Below are 20,400 nucleotides of genomic sequence, written 5' to 3'. Positions count from 1 at the left end.
GAAGCTCCCAGTTTAACTTTGTTGATGAGGTAGTCTGGGACACCCACTGAAAGGGTTGGGTAAACAAAAAGAGCAGACACTCCCTCCTTCTGCCTTCCCTGCATATGAAAAGACAGATAACAAACAGGAGCCTGCAGGAGTCTGTAAACGCGTGTATACATCTGGCACTGTGGGGCTTGGTTAGGAGTCTGAAAATCAGCACAATGTTCTTAAAAAATAAGCAAAACTATACATTTTTATAAAAATACTACCAGATGGGCTACATAAATGGATCATCTACAAAACATTTATGCAAAGGTAAATCTAGTGTACAATGTCCCTTTAAATAAAAGCCTCTGGAGAGGGGAGGATGGGAGTTTATTAATGAACTGCTATGTTTTCAGTGCATTGCAGATATTTATAACATTTACTGTCCCTACTTTATGAAAGTCACATTGTTTATCAATTAATTAAAGATAATGAAATGTTTGGGTTCTTTAATAACAGTGCCAACTTCTCAGAAGATGCCTGAAAACATGAAGCCCAGGTATGTGGAAGATGAGGGTCTGTATATTGGAGAAAGACCTAAAATATCCAGAACGAATGAGAACATTTTAGAGAATAGAATACTCCGTCAGGAAGAGGTAATCAAACTCTTACTCTTAATGTTCAAATGTAATTCATTTATATATGCTCAAGATTATATTCAATAATACTTTTGTTTCTTGTAGCAGATTTTTTCATTGTTATAATTTTCTAAAAATGTTTCTAAATTTTTTTTCTAAATTCTAAAATTTGTTAAAACTGTCTCATGCACAAGCTGTGTATAGAAGTGCACTTCCTGAAATAAATTGCTCTAACTTAAACCTTTTTATGTATGTATACATATACAGTATATATATTTCACATATACAAGTACATATATCCACTAGTCCCAAATTTTGTGGTCTGGACTAGTAACTTTTATATACATTTTTTCTTATGCAAGCAAAATAAATTTTGGAGTTTGTCTAGTATCTCTCTGTGAGGAGTTATTCTTCAGATACTCTTTTTACCGTTGTCTGCATGGTGAAAAAACAACAGCCAATCAGCATAATCAGCAGTAAACTTCCCTAAAGGGATAGTCTAGTCAAAATTAAACTTTCATGATTCAGATAGAGCATGCAATTTTAAGCGACTTTCTAATTTACTCCTATTATCAATGTTTCTTCATTCTTTTGATATCTTTATTTGAAAAAGCAAGAATGTAATTTTTGGAGCCGGCCCATTTTTGATTCAGAACCTGGGTAGGGCTTTCTGATTGGTGTCTAAATGTAGACACCAATCAGCAAGGTGCTGAACCAAAAGTGGGCCGGCTCCTAGGCTTACATTCTTGCTTTTTCAAATAAAGTTACCAAGTGAATGAAGAGAAATTGATAATAGGAGTAAATTAGAAAGTTGCTTAAAATTGCATGCTCTATCTAAATCAAGAAAGTTTAATTTTGACTAGACTATTCCTTAAATTGAGGAACAAAATAAAGTGACTGTGCCTGTACATGCCAGATGCAGTCTCCCTTTCAAGTCCTGGGACAAGCATCCTGATTGGTTCCTAAAATTTCTTTTACAATGTAATGTGGCTACTGAGAAATTATTGAGGTAAAATAAAACAATATTTTCTTGCCTTTTTTTTAACAGATATGCTGCTCTACTTTCAACTTGTTTAGTATTTGGGTATTTATTTCCTTTTAAAGGGACATAATGCCCATATACTAAATCACTTGAAAGTGATTCTGAATAACTGTAAAAAGCTGACATGAAAATATCACCTGAACATCTCTATGTAAAAAGGGAAGATATTTTACCTTAAAATTTGTTCAGTTTAGCAGAGTAAGTGCTCTGTGAACAGTTATACTTGAAAGTTGAAAAGAAAATATCCAATCTGCATCAGCAGTGCCAAAGTCATACTTTGCTTTGCTGTAATCTCATGAGATTTCATAGTAAAGTTCCTTAAACTGAATAGGAAAGTAATATGACTATGCCTCCATATGCCAGATGCACATTCCCTTGTAAGTCCTGGGACTAGCATCCTGATTGGCTGCTTAAAGTCTCTTTACAGTTGGGGGGTGAATACTTAGGAAATTCTGAGGTAAAATATATTTTTTACATAGAGATGTTCAGGTGATATTTCTCAGTAGAAAGTTTATCTGAGAAAGTGTGGTGTTTGTATACTGGTGCAAGGGCCCTCACAGCACATGTGTGTATGCTGCTGAAAAACAGTAATAACTTACTAGATATTGCAAAAATATTTCTATTCAAAACTGAATTTCACATGAATATTTAAATATCTATCCCTTTGAGCTAACAGGATTATTCAGATGCCATAACAATGTGGATTTTTTTTTTTATGTTGTGTCAGCCATGTACATTAAGGAGTTGATACAACAAGAGAAAGGAGACACCTCATGCTGCAATATATCTATTCAATTGCATGAATGCTGCAGTGGAAAGTTTCCACTCATATGTAAACAAGCACCAAAACAGTGCTGTGATCGCCAGCGGGTCCTCAGAGCTGCCCGGTAAGCTCATTTCCTGTTCCAGGGCCGATACCATATATCCACTGCTGACAATGATGGTCCAGTTAGACAGCCAGGAAGGAGGTGACCATAGTAGGTAGCACTGGAACAAAGGAGCACACTTAAAATATTTATTTAAAAGCTACGCGTTTCTTGTCTATTAGACAGCTGTTTCATCAGGCAGCCTGATGAAACTGCTCTCTTACAGCCGAGAAACGCGTTTTGGTGCTTGCTTACATGTGAGTGGAAACTTAAACTGCAGCATTCACACAATTGAATCGATATATTACACCATGAGGAGCCTCCTTTCCCTTGTTGTATTTCAGATGTGATTAGTGTACTAGACGTTACTGGAGTGCTGCCTTGGGAGAGATTCTGTGACTCTACGGTGTCAATTTGGAGTGCTATCTGATTATGGGCTAGATTACAAGTGGAGCGCTAATTTATTGCGCACCCGCAAATGGGCAAATTTGCCAGTTTAATAAATAACCAGCTATTTCCAGAGCTCACGGTAGCAATTAGATCTCTGGTTAATTTTGTAAATGTCCACCAAATTCCCGCCAAAATCAAGTGTGATATACTTTATTAAAAAATAAAGATAGAAGCATCTTTATTTTTAAATAAAATAACGTCAAAAAGCAGTTTTGGGGGGCTAAATGGAGTGGGTGTGAGGTGTTAGAAAAAAAAAAAAAAACAGCACTGAAAAAAGTGCCTTTACATTGCTGTCTATGAGAACTGTGGGTTACCAGGAAATATTTATGTATAGACACATATAAACACATAAATATATATGTATATAGTCATATACATTTACAATTTTCTGCCATCGCTGTGCGACTTACCCCCTTTGCGGCTCTAATTCTCATGCCATATCTCACGGCATGAGAATGAGGCTCCCTTTGGAGCCTATGGAAGCGCAATGCTTCTGCGCAATACGAATGTGAGGTTGCATTTGCATTGCACATCACTTGCAATACCAGCGCACATTTGCGTGACCTGGTATTACAAAGTGGAGCGCAAATATGCCTTTATTGTTTAAATTTAGATACACTCTATTTGAATTTGTATTTGGTGCTGGATATATCATATTATGTTCTTTTACTGAACCCCAATTGTGGTTTTTGAATATATAAAGTAGGTGATGTTTGATTAATAAATTCATTGAACATGGAGATTTTTTAGAGAACCATCCTGCAATGCAAACAGGGCCACTGTTTTGTTTTTGTTTGTTTTAACAATTTATAATTTAAACTGCTTTTTTTTATCTTTATCTTTTTTGTAGAAACATTTTTAATTGAATGATCACTTGACTTGAAAATATTAATTAGTAACAAATAAACACGTCCTACATTAATTGGAGTATTGCTATACCACACAGGTTATTGATTTCTACATTTTTTGCTATTGTTGTTGTTCACTAATCTAATCACTCAGTGATTTCCTTGTTATGTTCTCTCTTTCTTTTTTTCAGGGAAAAAAATGGTTTGGGGATGATGGCAAAATTTTTGCTCTAGCGAATCCCATAAAACCATCATCTACGAGACCACCTATATTTTCTCTTCATGAAGGAACCGATCCAGCCTTGGAAACTGTTTATTTAAAGGTAAAAAAAAGGATTAGCTTTGAAGAAATTTGAAGCAGTATATTCAAGATCTAATCTCTCAGAGATTTTTAAAGGGTCAGTAAACACCTTAAAGGGACACTGAACCCAAATTTTTTTTGTGTGTGATTCAGATAGAGCATTACATTTTAAGCAACTTTCTAATTTACTCCTAATATCAAATTGTCTTCATTCTCTTGGTATCTTTATTTGAAATGCAAGAATGTAAGTTTAGATGCCGGCCCATTTTTGGTGAACAACCTAGGTTGTCCTTGCTGATTGGTGGATACATTCATCCACCAATTAAAAAGTGCTGTCCAGAGTTCTGAACAAAAAAAAAAAACCTTAGATGCCTTCTTTTTCAAATAAAGATAGCAAGAGAAAAAAGAAAATTTGATAATAGGAGTAAATTAGAAAGTTGCTTAAAATTGCATGCTCTATCTGAATCACGAAGGGAAAAAATTGGGTTCAGTGTCCCTTTAAGATGTTTATATAAAATGTTTAGCAATGTGTAATACAACAACTTTGAAACATACATTCATTACTTATTTTGCCCCCTTTGGATATAATTAAGCTCTGAAAAGTGTGGATTTTCTAATTCTCAGAGGTGGAAATACTGCTGACGTCTCAAGACTAACCCTACCACATATAACTCCCTAATTGGCTTTAGCAGATAACAACTGCAAAACTATACACTTTGTACTAACACAATGCTAGCAAATAGACTTGTTATGCCAATAAAACCACATTTAGCAAATAATTTAATCTATTATTATTCGTATTATTATTAGTTTATACACAACTGAAAGTTCATGCAGAGTTGAACTAGATTTTGCTTTCCATCATTCCTTGTAAAAATGAATTGCTTAAGATATTATGGCCTTTGTTTAGGAAATTATTTAGTTATTCTAAGTAAGTTTATAAATGAAGTAAATAAATAGAGCTTCGTTTCAGCCTGTTGAACACCACAGAGGTCCTAAGTTCCACTTTTTTAACAACTTTAAAGGGGCAGTAAACCTAGAAAATAATGGTATATAATTCTGCACATAGTGCAGAATTATATAACATTATCTTAGCCAAACCTTATGCAACATAAAATTGCTGGTGAAAATTTATAAAAAAAAGAGGGTTTTTCAGACTGCCGCTCTTGCTCTACTGAGCGGGTCTGAATTTCCCCCTGAGCGCATCTGGGCAGCTATCTAGTCACACACCGGCCCGATCGCACCATTACACTCAATGCAGCTCGCTCCTGCTCTGTCTGATAGCGGAGCGAGCTGCATTGAGTGTAATGGCGCGATCGGGTCTGCCTGTGACTAGACAGCAGCCCATATGCGCTCAGGGAGAAATCCAGACCCGCTCAGTAGAGCAAGAGCAGCGGTCTGAAAAACCCTCTTTTTTTTAATAAAATTTCCCCGGCAATATTATGTTGCATAAAGTTTGGCTAAGATAATGTTATATAATTCTGCACTATGTGCAGAATTATATACCATTATTTTCTAGGTTTACTGCCCCTTTAAAGTTGTTAAAAAAGTGGAACTTAGGACCTCTGTGGTGTTCAACAGGCTGAAACGAAGCTCTATTTATTTACTTATTTTCTAGGTTTACTGCCCCTTTAAGGAATTAAAGATCACTTCTTATTTAGGATACAATCTGCAAAAGGAAAATTATTTCTAATAGAGTTCTGAAGGGCTGAGGGCCCTGATTCTCAGGAAGAGCACAGGTGAAATAATCAGCTGCTTTGTAAACATGGTTATTTTACCTGCTCTCATTCAAGGTAATCCTGAAAATCTGGCCTGCTGGGGAGGCCTGAGGACAGGTTTGAAAACCAGTGCCTTAAGGTCTGCAAATAAATGTATGGCTATTAAACACAAATATAAATAATAATAATAATGTGTAGGGCCCACCAGAAGTTACCAAACACACACTTTCATTTTTGTTTTTTTCTGGTTCCACAAATCTATGGCTCCCATTATAAGTTTTGCTTTTTCATTGGGGCTGCAAAAACTAGTGCAGAAGGCCACATGTGCCCCCCACCCATTGGCTATCCCTGTTGTAAAGCAAGTGTCTCTCTTTCAAATAAAGAATATTAGCAAACTCTCCTTTATAGGGTAAAGAGTTCCCAAAGTAAACAAATGTATTTCAAAGCACTTCTGAGGGACCTTGTAACAAAATGAGGCATCTTATAGAATCTCACCAGACGAGAGAGCTTTAGGGAGGGGAAAATGCTGACAATATAATTGTTACTAGCAATAGTTGTTATTTCATTTAAACAGTTTCATTTGTGCATTTCATACAGGCGATTCCCCACAAATATGCCAATCAGTACATGGTTGGAACTGGAGCTCTTCAGGGAGAGTTTCTGCTGGACATTGATATAAATGGAATAATATTTACCCATCACCCACTTTTCAGTCGCGAACATGTCCTCGCTTCAAAACTGGCACAAATGTATGATCAGTATGTTGGAAGAAGACAAAAAAATCTTTCCGGTCTTTTGACAGATAAGGTATTTGGTTTTATTTTATCCTTATATAAAGTATTCAAGAAACAATAGTCTTTGTGGATGTATGTATGTGTGTGTATATATATATATATATATATATATATATATATATATATATATATATATATATATATATATATATATATATATGTGTATAAATGTGTATGTATGTATGTATGTATAAATATATATACAAACACAAGATGTATAGGGATGGTGCAGTGAGAGCAAGGTGATAAAAGTAATTGCCTACTTACAGGCTATAAACATGTAAAACAATATAAAAGAACCTATGTTCAAACAATAAATGCAACAATAGTATTGTACATAAATATGAATGGTAGAGATGTAATAATATAGGACACAGTTAAGGAAATACACCGGGGTGTGACCTATAAGTTCATAAGATAATCAAAATTTCCTTATAGTGTCCCAAAGTGGCAGGTGTATGAAAGAATTCAGATATCAGCTTCTTCAAATCTTCTATATATCCCCCTAAGGGTGTGCAATTACATTAAAAACCCTCAATCAAATGAGGTAAGGATGCTCACCGTATCATGTAAGAAAGCCAGAGAGAAACATATAGTGTAATACAGTTTATTAATATTACATATATGTATAAGCAGACAAATGTAAACTCACATTTAAAAACCTCAACATATGAGGTATGATAAAGACATATATAAATAAGTAATCCCAAGTCTAGGTGGTACTGATATAGTCTCGATAAAAGCAAGTCTGCACTCCTTATCAGGAGTTAAGAGTCCAAGTGCCGGTGTGCATAGAGGGCACTCCTCGCCCTGTATAATACCTATGTATATATATATATATATATATATATATATATATATATATATATATATATATATATATATATATATATATATAACATGGGAGGGCACTCTCAGGAAGTTGTGCTGTCTCCAGAGTCACAGGCAGTTGGCCCCAGACAAGTCTGGGTGCAAGGCCCATAGGGAAAATTGCAAAACAAATTAATATAACACACAGAGAAAGTCCAGCACTCGCTTACAAGCTCTCAGCTAAGATTAAAAGCAAACCTGGAAGAGTTAGTTACCGCATCTGGCCAAATGGGACAAGCCCAGGTACCACGTCAAGGTCTCTTCCAAAACCTGGGTCCCTAATACAGCCATAGAAATGTCAGCTCTCAATCAAACAAACAGGGAACAAGTCAGGGTTCACAGACTTATGTTATCACCCTAGTCATATACAAAACACGGGGGGGGGGGGGCTGCACTCTCAGACTGGACTGGGTACACATCCCATGACAAAATTACAAAATAAATTAATACAACACACAGAGAAAGTCCAGCACTCGCTTACAAGCTCTCAGCTAAGATTAAAAGCAAACATGCCTGTGACTCTGGAGACAGCACAGCTTCCTGAGAGTGGCACTGGGCTTGTCCCATTTGGCCAGATACGGTAACTAACTCTCGTTTAATCTTAGCTGAGAGCTTGTAAGCGAGTGCTGGACTTTCTCTGTGTGTGTATATATATATATATATATATATATATATATTTCTCTTGTAAGGTGTATCCAGTCCACGGATCATCCATTACTTGTGGGATATTCTCCTTCCCAACAGGAAGCTGCAAGAGGATCACCCACAGCAGAGCTGTCTATATAGCTCCTCCCCTAACTGCCACTACCAGTCATTCTCTTGCAGCTCTCGACAAGAAAGGAAGTAGCTAGAGAGATGTGGTGAATTTATTTAGTTTATCTTCAATCAAAAGTTTGTTATTTTCAAATGGTACCGGAGTTGTACTGTTTTAGCCTCAGGCAGAAAGTTGAAGAAGAGTCTGCCTGTGGTTTTTGATGATCTTAGCAGGTTGTAACTAAGATCCATTGCTGTTCTCACACATAACTGAAGAGATGAGGTAACTTCAGCTGGGGGAATGGTGTGCAGGGTCTCCTGCTATGAGGTATGTGCAGTTTAAATTTTTCTAGAGAAATGAATATGCTAGAAAATGCTGTTAATACCGGATTTATTTAAGGTAAGCCTGATTACAGTGATTTAATAACGACTAGTATCATGCTTGCTGTAAAAGGTAATATTCTTATTACTTTCTCACATTACTGAAAAATTGATAACGTTTGCTGGAAGTGTTTAAACGTTTTTTCTACATATTGGTGATAAAACTTTATTGGGGCCCAGTTTTTTCCACATGGCTGGCTAGATTTTGCCTAGGGATAGTTTTGTTAGGCCCTCTCACTGTGAATACAGGTTGGGAGGGGCCTATTTTCACGCCTAAATGCGCATTAGATTTTGCAGTTTGAGACATCCAGTTTCCCTGAAGGAGTCCCCTGAACACTAAGGACCTCTCCAAAGGGTTTTGTGCCTTCCAAAGTCGTTGTATGGGCAGGTAGGGCCACAGCAGAGCTGTGGCAGTTTGTTGTGACTGTTAAAAAACGTTTATATCGTTTTTTTGATCCCGTTTTGAAACTAAGGGGTTAATCATCCATTTGCAAGTGGGTGCAATGCTCTGTTAGCCTATTATACACACTGTAAAAATTTCGTAAGATTTACTGCTTTTTATCACTGTTTTTCAATTTCTGACTTTTTTTGTTTCTCTTAAAGGCACAGTACCGTTTTTATTTTTTGCTTGTTTACATTTATTAAAGTGTTTTCCAAGCTTGCTGGTCTCATTGCTAGTCTGTTTAAACATGTCTGACATAGAGGAAACTCCTTGTTCATTATGTTTAGAAGCCATTGTGGAACCCCCTCTCAGAATGTGTACCAAATGTACTGATTTTACTTTAAGTTATAAAGATCATATTCTGGCTTTAAAAGATTTATCACCAGAGGAAACTGACAAGGGGGAAGTTATGCCGACTAACTCGCCCCACGTGTCAGAACCTTTGACTCCCGCTCAAGGGACGCCCACTCAAGAGGCGCCAAGTACATCTAGCGCGCCCATGGCGTTTACTTTACAAGACATGGCGGCAGTTATGGATCATACCCTAACAGCGGTATTGGCCAAACTACCAGGGTTACAAGGAAAGCGAGACAGCTCTGGGGCTAGGAGAAATACAGAGCACTCTGACGCTTTAGTAGCTATGTCTGATATCCCCTCACAATATGCAGAAGCTGAGGCAGGAGAGCTTCTATCTGTGGGTGATTTTTCTGACTCAGGGAAGATGCTTCAACCTGATTCTGATATGTCAACATTAAATTTAAGCTTGAACACCTCCGCGTGTTGCTCACGGAGGTTTTAGCTACTCTAGATGACTGTGACACCATTATAGTGCCAGAGAAATTGTGTAGATTGGATAAATACTATGCAGTGCCTGTTTACACTGATGTTTTTCCAATACCTAAGAGGTTTTCAGAACTTATTACTAAGGAATGGGATAGACCAGGTGTACCGTTCTCTCCCCCTCCTGTTTTTAAGAAAATGTTTCCAATAGATGCCGCTACACGGGACTTATGGCAAACGGTCCCTAAGGTGGAGGGAGCAGTTTCTACCCTAGCTAAGCGTACAACTATCCCCGTCGAGGACAGTTGTGCTTTCCTAGATCCAATGGATAAAAAGTTAGAGGGTTACCTTAAGAAAATGTTTATTCAACAGGGTTTTATTCTCCAGCCTCTTGCATGCATTGCCCCGGTCACTGCTGCTGCGGCCTTCTGGTTTGAGTCTCTGGAAGAGGCCTTACAGGTAGAAACCCCATTGGATGATATACTTGACAAGCTTAAAGCGCTTAAGCTAGCCAATTCATTTGTTTCTGACGCCGTTGTTAATTTAACCAAACTAACGGCTAAGAACTCAGGTTTTGCTATTCAGGCGCGTAGGGCGCTATGGCTTAAATCCTGGTCAGCTGACGTTACTTCAAAGTCTAAGCTTCTCAACATTCCCTTCAAGGGGCAGGCCCTATTCGGGCCTGGACTGAAGGAGATCATTTCTGATATTACTGGAGGAAAAGGTCATGCCCTTCCTCAGGATAGGTCTAATAAATTAAGGACCAAACAAACTAATTTTCGTGCCTTTCGAAACTTTAAGACGAGCGCGGCATCAACTTCCTCTAATGCAAAACAAGAGGGAAATTTTGCCCAGTCCAAGCCGGTCTGGAGACCTAACCAGGCTTAGAACAAAGGTAAGCAGGCCAAGAAGCCTGCTGCTGCCTCTAAGACAGCATGAAAGATCAGCCCCCGATCCGGTAACGGATCTATTAGGGGGCAGACTTTCTCTCTTTGCCCAGGCTTGGGCAAGAGATGTCCAGGATCTCTGGGCGTTGGAAATTGTGTCCCAGGGATATCTTCTGGACTTCAAAGCTTCTTCCCCAAAAGGAAGATTTCACCTCTCACAATTATCTGCAGACCAGATAAAGAGAGAGGCATTCTTACATTGTGTTCAAGACCTCCTAGTTATGGGAGTGATCCACCCAGTTCCAAAGGAGGAACAGGGGCAAGGCATCTATTCAAATCTCTTTGTGGTTCCCAAGAAAGAGGGAATCTTCAGACCAATCTTAGATCTCAAGATCCTAAACAAATTTCTCAGGGTCCCATCTTTCAAGATAGAGACTATTCGAACCATCCTACCTATGATCCAGGAGGGTCAATACATGACTACCGTGGACTTAAAGGATGCTTATCTTCGCATTCTGATACACAAAGATCATCATCGGTTTCTCAGGTTCGCCTTCCTAGACAGGCATTACCAGTTTGTGGCTCTTCCCTTTGGGTTAGCTACGGCACCAAGAATCTTTACGAAGGTTCTAGGGTCACTTCTGGAGGTCCTAAGGCCACAGGGCATAGCAGTAGCCCCTTACTTAGACGACATTCTGATACAGGCGTCGAATTTCCAAATTGCCAAGTCCCATACGGACATTGTTCTGGCATTCCTGAGGTCTCATGGGTGGAAAGTGAACGAAAAAAAGAGTTCTCTATCCCCTCTCACAAGAGTTTCCTTCCTGGGAACTCTGATAGATTCTGTAGAAATGAGGATTTACCTGACAGAGGACAGGTTGTCAAAACTTCTAAATTCCTGCCGTGTTCTTTATTATACTTCTCGCCCTTCGGTGGCTCAGTGTATGGAAGTAATCGGCTTAATGGTAGCAGCAATGGACATAGTTCCGTTTGCCCGCCTACATCTCAGACCGCTGCAACTCTGCATGCTCAGTCAGTGGAATGGGGATTACACAGATTTGTCCCCTCTACTAAATCTAGATCAAGAGACCAGGGATTCTCTTCTCTGGTGGCTATCTCGGGTCCATCTGTCCAAAGATATGACCTTCCGCAGGCCAGATTGGACAATAGTAACAACAGATGCCAGTCTTCTGGGCTGGGGTGCAGTCTGGAACTCTCTGAAGGCTCAGGGGTCGTGGACTCAGGAGGAGGCACTCCTTCCAATAAACATTCTGGAACTAAGAGCGATATTCAATGCTCTGAAGGCTTGGCCTCAGCTAGCGGCAGTGAGGTTCATCAGATTTCAGTCGGACAACATCACGACTGTAGCTTACATCAACCATCAAGGGGGAACAAGGAGTTCCCTAGTGATGTTGGAGGTTTCAAAGATAATTCGATGGGCAGAGATTCACTCTTGCCATCTATCAGCTATCCATATCCCAGGAGTAGAGAACTGGGAGGCAGATTTTCTAAGTCGACAGACTTTTCATCCGGGGGAGTGGGAGCTCCATCCGGAGGTGTTTGCACAGTTGATTCAACGCTGGGGCAAACCAGAACTGGATCTCATGGCGTCTCGCCAGAACGCCAAGCTTCCTTGTTACGGATCCAGGTCCAGGGATCCCAAGGCAGCGCTGATAGATGCTCTAGCAGCGCCTTGGTCCTTCAACCTGGCTTATGTGTTTCCACCGTTTCCTCTGCTCCCTCGTCTGATTGTCAAGATCAAACAGGAGAGAGCATCGGTAATTTTGATAGCACCTGCGTGGCCACGCAGGACTTGGTATGCAGATCTGGTGGACATGTCATCCTTTCCACCATGGACTCTGCCTCTGAGACAGGACCTTCTACTTCAGGGTCCTTTCAACCATCCAAATCTAATTTCTCTGAGGCTGACTGCTTGGAGATTGAACGCTTGATTTTATCAAAGCGTGGTTTCTCCGAGTCGGTCATTGATACCTTAATACAGGCGCGAAAGCCTGTCACCAGGAAAATCTATCATAAGATATGGTGTGAATCTAAGGGTTACTCATGGAGTAAGGTCAGGATTCCTAGGATATTATCTTTTCTCCAAGAAGGATTGGAGAAGGGTTTGTCAGCTAGTTCCTTAAAGGGACAGATTTCTGCTCTGTCTATTCTTTTGCACAAACGTCTGGCTGAGGTTCCAGACGTGCAGGCGTTTTGTCAGGCTTTAGTCAGAATCAAGCCTGTGTTTAAACCTGTTGCTCCGCCTTGGAGTTTAAATTTAGTTCTTAAGGTTCTTCAAGGGCTTCCGTTTGAGCCTTTGCATTCCATAGATATTAAGCTCTTATCTTTGAAGGTTCTGTTTTTAGTAGCTATCTCCTCGGCTCGAAGAGTTTCGGAGTTATCTGCTTTACAATGTGATTCCCCTTATCTCATTTTTCATGCAGATGTTATGTACCAAACCTGTTTTTTTTACCTAAGGTGGTATCTAATAAAAATATCAATCAGGAGATTGTTGTACCGTCACTGTGTCCTAATCCTTCTTCAAAGAAGGAACGTCTTTTACACAATCTTGACGTGGTTCGTGCTTTAAAGTTTTATTTACAAGCTACTAAAGATTTTCGTCAAACATCTGCATTGTTTGTTGTCTACTCTGGACAGAGGAGAGGCCAAAAGGCTTCGGCAACCTCTCTTTCTTTTTGGCTAAGGAGTATAATACGCTTAGTTTATGAGACTGCTGGCCAGCAGCCTCCTGAAAGGATTACAGCTCATTCTACTAGAGCGGTAGCTTCCACGTGGGCTTTTAAAAATGAGGCTTCTGTTGAACAGATTTGTAAGGCGGCGACTTGGTCTTCGCTTCATACTTTTTCAAAATTCTATAAATTTGATACTTTTGCTTCTTCGGAGGCAATTTGTGGGAGAAAGGTCTTGCAGGCAGTGGTGCCTTCCGTTTAAGCGCCTGCCTTGTCCCTCCCTTCATCCGTGTCCTATAGCTTTGGTATTGGTATCCCACAAGTAATGGATGATCCGTGGACTGGATACACCTTACAAGAGAAAACAAAATTTATGCTTACCTGATAAATTTATTTCTCTTGTGGTGTATCCAGTCCACGGCCCGCCCTGTCATTTTAAGGCAGGTGTTTTTTATTTTTAAACTACAGTCACCACTGCACCCTATAGTTTCTCCTTTCTCTTGCTTGTCTTCGGTCGAATGACTGGTAGTGGCAGTTAGGGGAGGAGCTATATAGACAGCTCTGCTGTGGGTGATCCTCTTGCAGCTTCCTATTGGGAAGGAGAATATCCCACAAGTAATGGATGATCCATGGACTGGATACACCACAAGAGAAATAAATTTATCAGGTAAGCATAAATTTTGTTTTTACACAAGGGGAAACCAGATGGGGACTCCTTGCTCAGTGTGCTTAGAGGAACATGGCTACACCTCACTGACGAGGCCCAATGAAGGCCGAAACGATCGGCTGGGGTTGCTGTGTTCCTTGTTTAGAGAGGAATTGCCTGGTATTTCGGCGCTCGACTGACCGTAATAGGCAGAATCAGACTGATATACTTACAGGAAAGTTCTACTCTGTAAAAAGCATTTCTGGGCTAAAAAGAAGCTCCACCCAGATGGTAAATCGCTATAGAACAAGCTAACAAGTTGTTAAGCTGGTTGTTCGTTCCTGAGAGTGCGCTTCTGTGTGTGTTTGCGTATATATCTATCTATTTATCTGTCTATCTATTGTGTGAATGTGTATAGGCACACACGTATTTATGCGCACAGATTATACAGATGAGCAAGATTGTTGATACACACAGGATGGATATAGCTCAACAAATTGGCCATCGATACTGATAATTTTTGTTAGTATAGCTTTTAAATGTGTTTTTAGAGGTATTGTTTTATAGAAATTATTACTGAACATCTACATAGTATTGTGATTTTTTTGTGCGTTTTGTCATTAAAAATACTGATAGTGAAATGCTTCTGTAGTTTTAACATGGTTATTCGCATGTGTTTTGCGGTTATTTTTTTAAGCTACATGCTCTAAGGAACGCTGTACAGAACATTATGGAAAGTACCTCAGCTCATGGCTCCAGCACAATTACTGAAAAAAGTACAGCTGAATATAAAATGGAAATAAGGTAAGTTTTTTTTTTTTTTTTTTGTGTTTTTTTTTAAAACCACACATTTATTTTAATAGCTCTTCTTTACCTGTGTTTTTTTAACTTAGCCACCAATCTTTTGTGTAACTCTTCTGACATAAAAACAGTAATAAACTTCTCACTAACAAAGTAATATGCAAAAATGCACTTGTACTCAATAGTAAAATACATTTATTGACTTTTTATTCAACGCTTCTAATGAGAATAAAACATTTTTTGTCCTTGCATGTATAGGTGTGGCCCTGTCCACCAATAAAACTTGAGCTTATTAGTCAGTGAGCAACTGGTCCTTGAGTATTAGTTGTGCACAAACATCTATTTCCTTTTTGTTAGTTTTAAAAACTGTTTTATTTTAGCAACCTCCCTTTTTCATGTATTTAAAGGGACATGAAATCCACAATTTTCTTTCATGATTCACACAGCATGCAATTTTAAACAACTTACCAATTGACTTCTATAATCAAATTATCTTTGTTTTCTTGGTATGTTTTGTTGAAAAGCATGGACGCAAGCTCAGGAGCGTGCACGTGTCTGGAGCACTATATGGCAGCAGCTGTGATAGAATGTTATCTATTTGCAAGTACACTAGATGGCAGCCCTATTTCCTGCCATTTAGTGCTCTAAACACCTACCTAGGTATCTCTTCAATAAAGAATACCATGAGAACAAAACAAATGGAATAACCCAGATAACGCCCTAATACCCCCTATACCTATGTCATGTCTTAGCTACTCTTCCCTGGAACTCCCAGCTATCTCCCACAGACAGTCTGCACCTACGTCATGTCTTCCCTATATTCTCTATGGAAACGCCCAGCTAACTCCCACAGAACGCCTACAGCTACGTAATGTCTGCAATCTACCCGCTAGATTTAGAGTTCTGCGGCCAAAGGGGTGCGTTAGCTACGCATTCTTTTTTTCTCCCGCACCTTTTAAATACCGCTGGTATTTAGAGTTCACAGAAGGGCTGCGTTCGGCTCCAAAAAGGGAGCGTATAGCATATTTACCGCCACTGCAACTCTCAATACCAACGGTGCTTACGGACGCGGCCAGCTTCAAAAACGTGCTCGTGCACGATTCCCCCATAGGAAACAATGGGGCCGTTTGAGCTGGAAAAAAAACCTAACGCAGCCCCATTGTTTCCTATGGGGAAACACTTCCTAAGTCTGCACCTAACACCCTAACATGTACCCCGAGTCTAAACACCCCTAACCTTAACCCCTAATCTGCCGCTCCGTACACCGCCGCAACCTACATTATCCCTATGTACCCCTAATCTGCTGCCCCTAACACCGCCAACCCCTATATTATATTTATTAACCCCTAATCTGCCGCCCCCAACGTCGCCGCTAACTACCTACAATTATTAATCCCTAATCTGCCGACCGGACCTCACCGCTACTATAATAAATTTATTAACCCCTAATCCGCCTCACTAACCCTATAATAAATAGTATTAACCCCTAATCTGCCCTCCCTAACATCACCGACACCTAACTTCAAGTATTAACCCCTATTCTGCCGACCGGACCTCACCGATACTCTAATAAATTTATTAACCCCTAAAGCTAAGTCTAACCCTAACACCCCCCTAAGTTAAATATAATTATTATCTAACAAAATAAATTAACTCTTATTAAATAAATTAATCCTATTTAAAGCTAAATACTTACCTGTAAAATAAACCCTAATATAGCTACAATATAAATTATAATTATATTGTAGCTATTTTAGGATTTATATTTATTTTACAGGCAACTTTGTATTTATTTTAACCAGGTACAATAGCTATTAAATAGTTATTAACTATTTAATAGCTACCTAGTTAAAATAATTACAAAATTACCTGTAAAATAAATCCTAACCTAAGTTACAATTAAACCTAACACTACACTATCAATAAATTAATTAAATAAACTACCTACAATTATCTACAATTAAACCTAACACTACACTATCAATAAATAAATTAAATACAAATAAATACACTAACTAAAGTACAAAAAATAAAAAAGAACTAAGTTACAAAAAATAAAAAAATATTTACAAACATTATAAAAATATTACAACAATTTTAGGCTAATTACACCTACTCTAAGCCCCCTAATAAAATAACAAAGCCCCCCCAAATAAAAAAATGCCCTACCCTATTCTAAAATAAAAATAGAAAAGCTCTTTTACCTTACCAGCCCTTAAAAGGGCCTTTTGCGGGGCATGCCCCAAAGAATTCTGCTCTTTTGCCAGGAAAAAAAACAATACAATACCCCCCCAACTTTACAACCCACCACCCACATACCCCTAATCTAACCCAAACCCCCCTTAAATAAACCTAACACTAAGCCCCTGAAGATCTTCCTACCTTGTCTTCACCATGCCGGGTATCACCGATCGGTCCAGAGGAGGCTCCGAGGTCTTCATCCAAGCCCAAGCGGGGGCTGAAGAGATCCATCATCGGGCTGAAGAGGTCCATCATCAGGCTGAAGTCTTGATCCAAGCAGCGGCTGAAGAGGTCCATCATCGGGCTGAAGTCTTGATCCAAGCGGCGGCTGAAGAGGTCCATCGGGCTGAAGTCTTCTATCAAGCGGCATCTTCAATCTTCTTTCTTCCGGATCCATCTTCATCCCGCCGACGCAGAACATCCATCCTGCCCGACGACTTCCCGACGAATGACGGTTCCTTTAAATGACGTCATCCAAGATGGCGTCCCTCTAATTCCGATTGGCTGATAGGATTCTATCAGCCAATCGAAATTAAGGTAGGAAAATTCTGATTGGCTGATGGAATCAGCCAATCAGATTGAGCTCGCATTCTATTGGCTGTTCCGATCAGCCAATAGAATGCAAGCTCAATCTGATTGGCTGATTGGATCAGCCAATCGGATTGAACTTGAATCTGATTGGCTGATTCCATCAGCCAATCAGAATTTTCCTACCTTAATTCCGATTGGCTGATAGAATCCTATCAGCCAATCGGAATTCGAGGGACGCATTCTTGGATGACGTCATTTAAAGGAACCATCATTCGTCGGGAAGTCGAAGGTAGGAAAATTCTGATTGGCTGATGGAATCAGCCAATCAGATTGAGCTCGCATTCTATTGGCTGTTCCGATCAGCCAATAGAATGCAAGCTCAATCTGATTGGCTGATTGGATCAGCCAATCGGATTGAACTTGAATCTGATTGGCTGATTCCATCAGCCAATCAGAATTTTCCTACCTTAATTCCGATTGGCTGATAGAATCCTATCAGCCAATCGGAATTCGAGGGACGCATTCTAGGATGACGTCATTTAAAGGAACCATCATTTGTCGGGAAGTCGTCGGCCAGGATGGATGTTCCGCGTCGGCGGGATGAAGATGGATCCGGAAGAAAGAAGATTGAAGATGCCGCTTGATAGAAGACTTCAGCCCGATGATGGACCTCTTCAGCCGCCGCTTGGATCAAGACTTCAGCCCGATGATGGACCTCTTCAGCCGCCGCTTGGATCAAGACTTCAGCCCGATGATGGACCTCTTCAGCCCGATGATGGATCTCTTCAGCCCCCGCTTGGGCTTGGATGAAGACTTCGGAGCCTCCTCTGGACCGATCGGCGATACCCGGCGTGGTGAAGACAAGGTAGGAAGATCTTCAGGGGCTTAGTGTTAGGTTTATTTAAGGGGGGTTTGGGTTAGATTAGGGGTATGTGGGTGGTGGGTTGTAATGTTGGGGGGGGGGGATATTGTATGTTTTTTTTCCAGGCAAAAGAGCAGAATTCTTTGGGGCATGCCCCGCAAAAGGCCCTTTTAAGGGCTGGTAAGGTAAAAGAGCTTTTCTATTTTTATTTTAGAATAGGGTAGGGCATTTTTTTATTTTGGGGGGCTTTGTTATTTTATTAGGGGGCTTAGAGTAGGTGTAATTAGCTTAAAATTATTGTAATATTTTTATAATGTTTGTAAATATTTTTTTATTTTTTGTACTTTAGTTAGTGTATTTATTTGTATTTAATTTATTTATTGATAGTGTAGTGTTAGGTTTAATTGTAGATAATTGTAGGTAGTTTATTTAATTAATTTATTGATAGTGTAGTGTTAGGTTTAATTGTAACTTAGGTTAGGATTTATTTTACAGGTAATTTTGTAATTATTTTAACTAGGTAGCTATTAAATAGTTAATAACTATTTAATAGCTATTGTACCTGGTTAAAATAAATACAAAGTTGCCTGTAAAATAAATATAAATCCTAAAATAGCTACAATATAATTATTATTTATATTGTAGCTATATTAGGGTTTATTTTAGAGGTAAGTATTTAGCTTTAAATAGGATTAATTTATTTAATAAGAGTTAATTTATTTTGTTAGATAATAATTATATTTAACTTAGGGGGGTGTTAGTGTTAGGGTTAGACTTAGCTTTAGGGGTTAATAAGTTTATTATAGTAGCGGCGAGGTCCGTTCGGCAGATTAGGGGTTAATACTTGAAGTTAGGTGTCGGTGATGTTAGGGAGGGCAGATTAGGTGTTAATAATATTTATTATAGGGTTATTGAGGCGGGAGTGAGGCGGATTAGGGGTTAATAACTTTATTATAGTAGCAGTGAGGTCTGGTCGGCAGATTAGGGGTTAATAATTGTAGTTAGGTAGCGGCGACGTTGGGGGCGGCAGATTAGGGGTTAATAAATATTATGTAGGTGTCGGCGGTGTTAGGGGCAGCAGATTAGGGGTACATAGGGATAACGTAGGTTGTGGCGGTGTGCGGTGTGCGGTTGGCAGATTAGGGGTTAAAAATTTTTATTAGAGTGGCGGGGATGTGGGGGGCCTAGGTTTAGGGGTGCATAGGTAGTTTATGGGTGTTAGTTTATGGGCGTTAGCCCAGAAAGCTCTTAACTCCTGGCTTTTCTCTGCGGCTGGAGTTTTGTCGTTAGATTTCTAACGCTCACTTCAGCCAAGACTCTAAATACCAGCGTTAGAAAGATCCCATTGAAAAGATAGGATACGCAAATGGCGTAGGGGGATCTGCGGTATGGAAAAGTCGCGGCTGGAAAGTGAGCGTTAGACCCTTTCCTGACTGACTCTAAATACCAGCGGGCGGCCAAAACCAGCGTTAGGAGCCCCTAACGCTGGTTTTGACGGCTAACGCCAAACTCTAAATCTAGGCGTACCTGACTAATAAAGTATAAAAAAAAACAACTCCCTATTATAACTATAGGAGCAATGTCACTACATTTATAGCCAATGTTAACATGATAAATTAAAATTAACAATAAAAAATAACTACATTTTAATTTGGATACAATACGTATGCATTGTCATGCATAATGCATATTATTATATATTAACATTGGATATAAATGCAATATTAAAATAAACTATTAACCCCTTATGTGCCCTCACCCCCCAGAGCAAACTGCACTATTAACCCCTGCCATAACCTATTAACCCCTACACCACCCTAAACTAGTAAAAGGTACAGGATTAATTGCCTTATCAGGGCAATTTTTAAAATCGATTTTTGTTTTTTTAGTTA

At 39.3% G+C, this 20,400-nt stretch overlaps 1 protein-coding gene across 1 annotated transcript in view; it reads left to right on the top strand.

The window, feature by feature from the left end:
- Positions 1 to 20,400, top strand: part of CC2D2A (coiled-coil and C2 domain containing 2A) — a 319,163-nt gene that overhangs the window by 43,620 nt on the left and 255,143 nt on the right. The window contains exons 9-12 of the mRNA XM_053704126.1: positions 487 to 623; positions 4,003 to 4,134; positions 6,428 to 6,637; positions 14,771 to 14,877. Coding sequence (XP_053560101.1) covers positions 487 to 623; positions 4,003 to 4,134; positions 6,428 to 6,637; positions 14,771 to 14,877 — 586 coding nt within the window. The remainder of the gene's footprint in view (positions 1 to 486; positions 624 to 4,002; positions 4,135 to 6,427; positions 6,638 to 14,770; positions 14,878 to 20,400) is intronic.

Source organism: Bombina bombina, chromosome 2 (assembly GCF_027579735.1).
Source record: "Bombina bombina isolate aBomBom1 chromosome 2, aBomBom1.pri, whole genome shotgun sequence".
Lineage (NCBI taxonomy): Eukaryota > Metazoa > Chordata > Amphibia > Anura > Bombinatoridae > Bombina > Bombina bombina.
The sequence above is the reverse complement of the archived record's forward strand: the minus strand, read 5'-3'. Positions and strand labels throughout refer to the sequence as shown.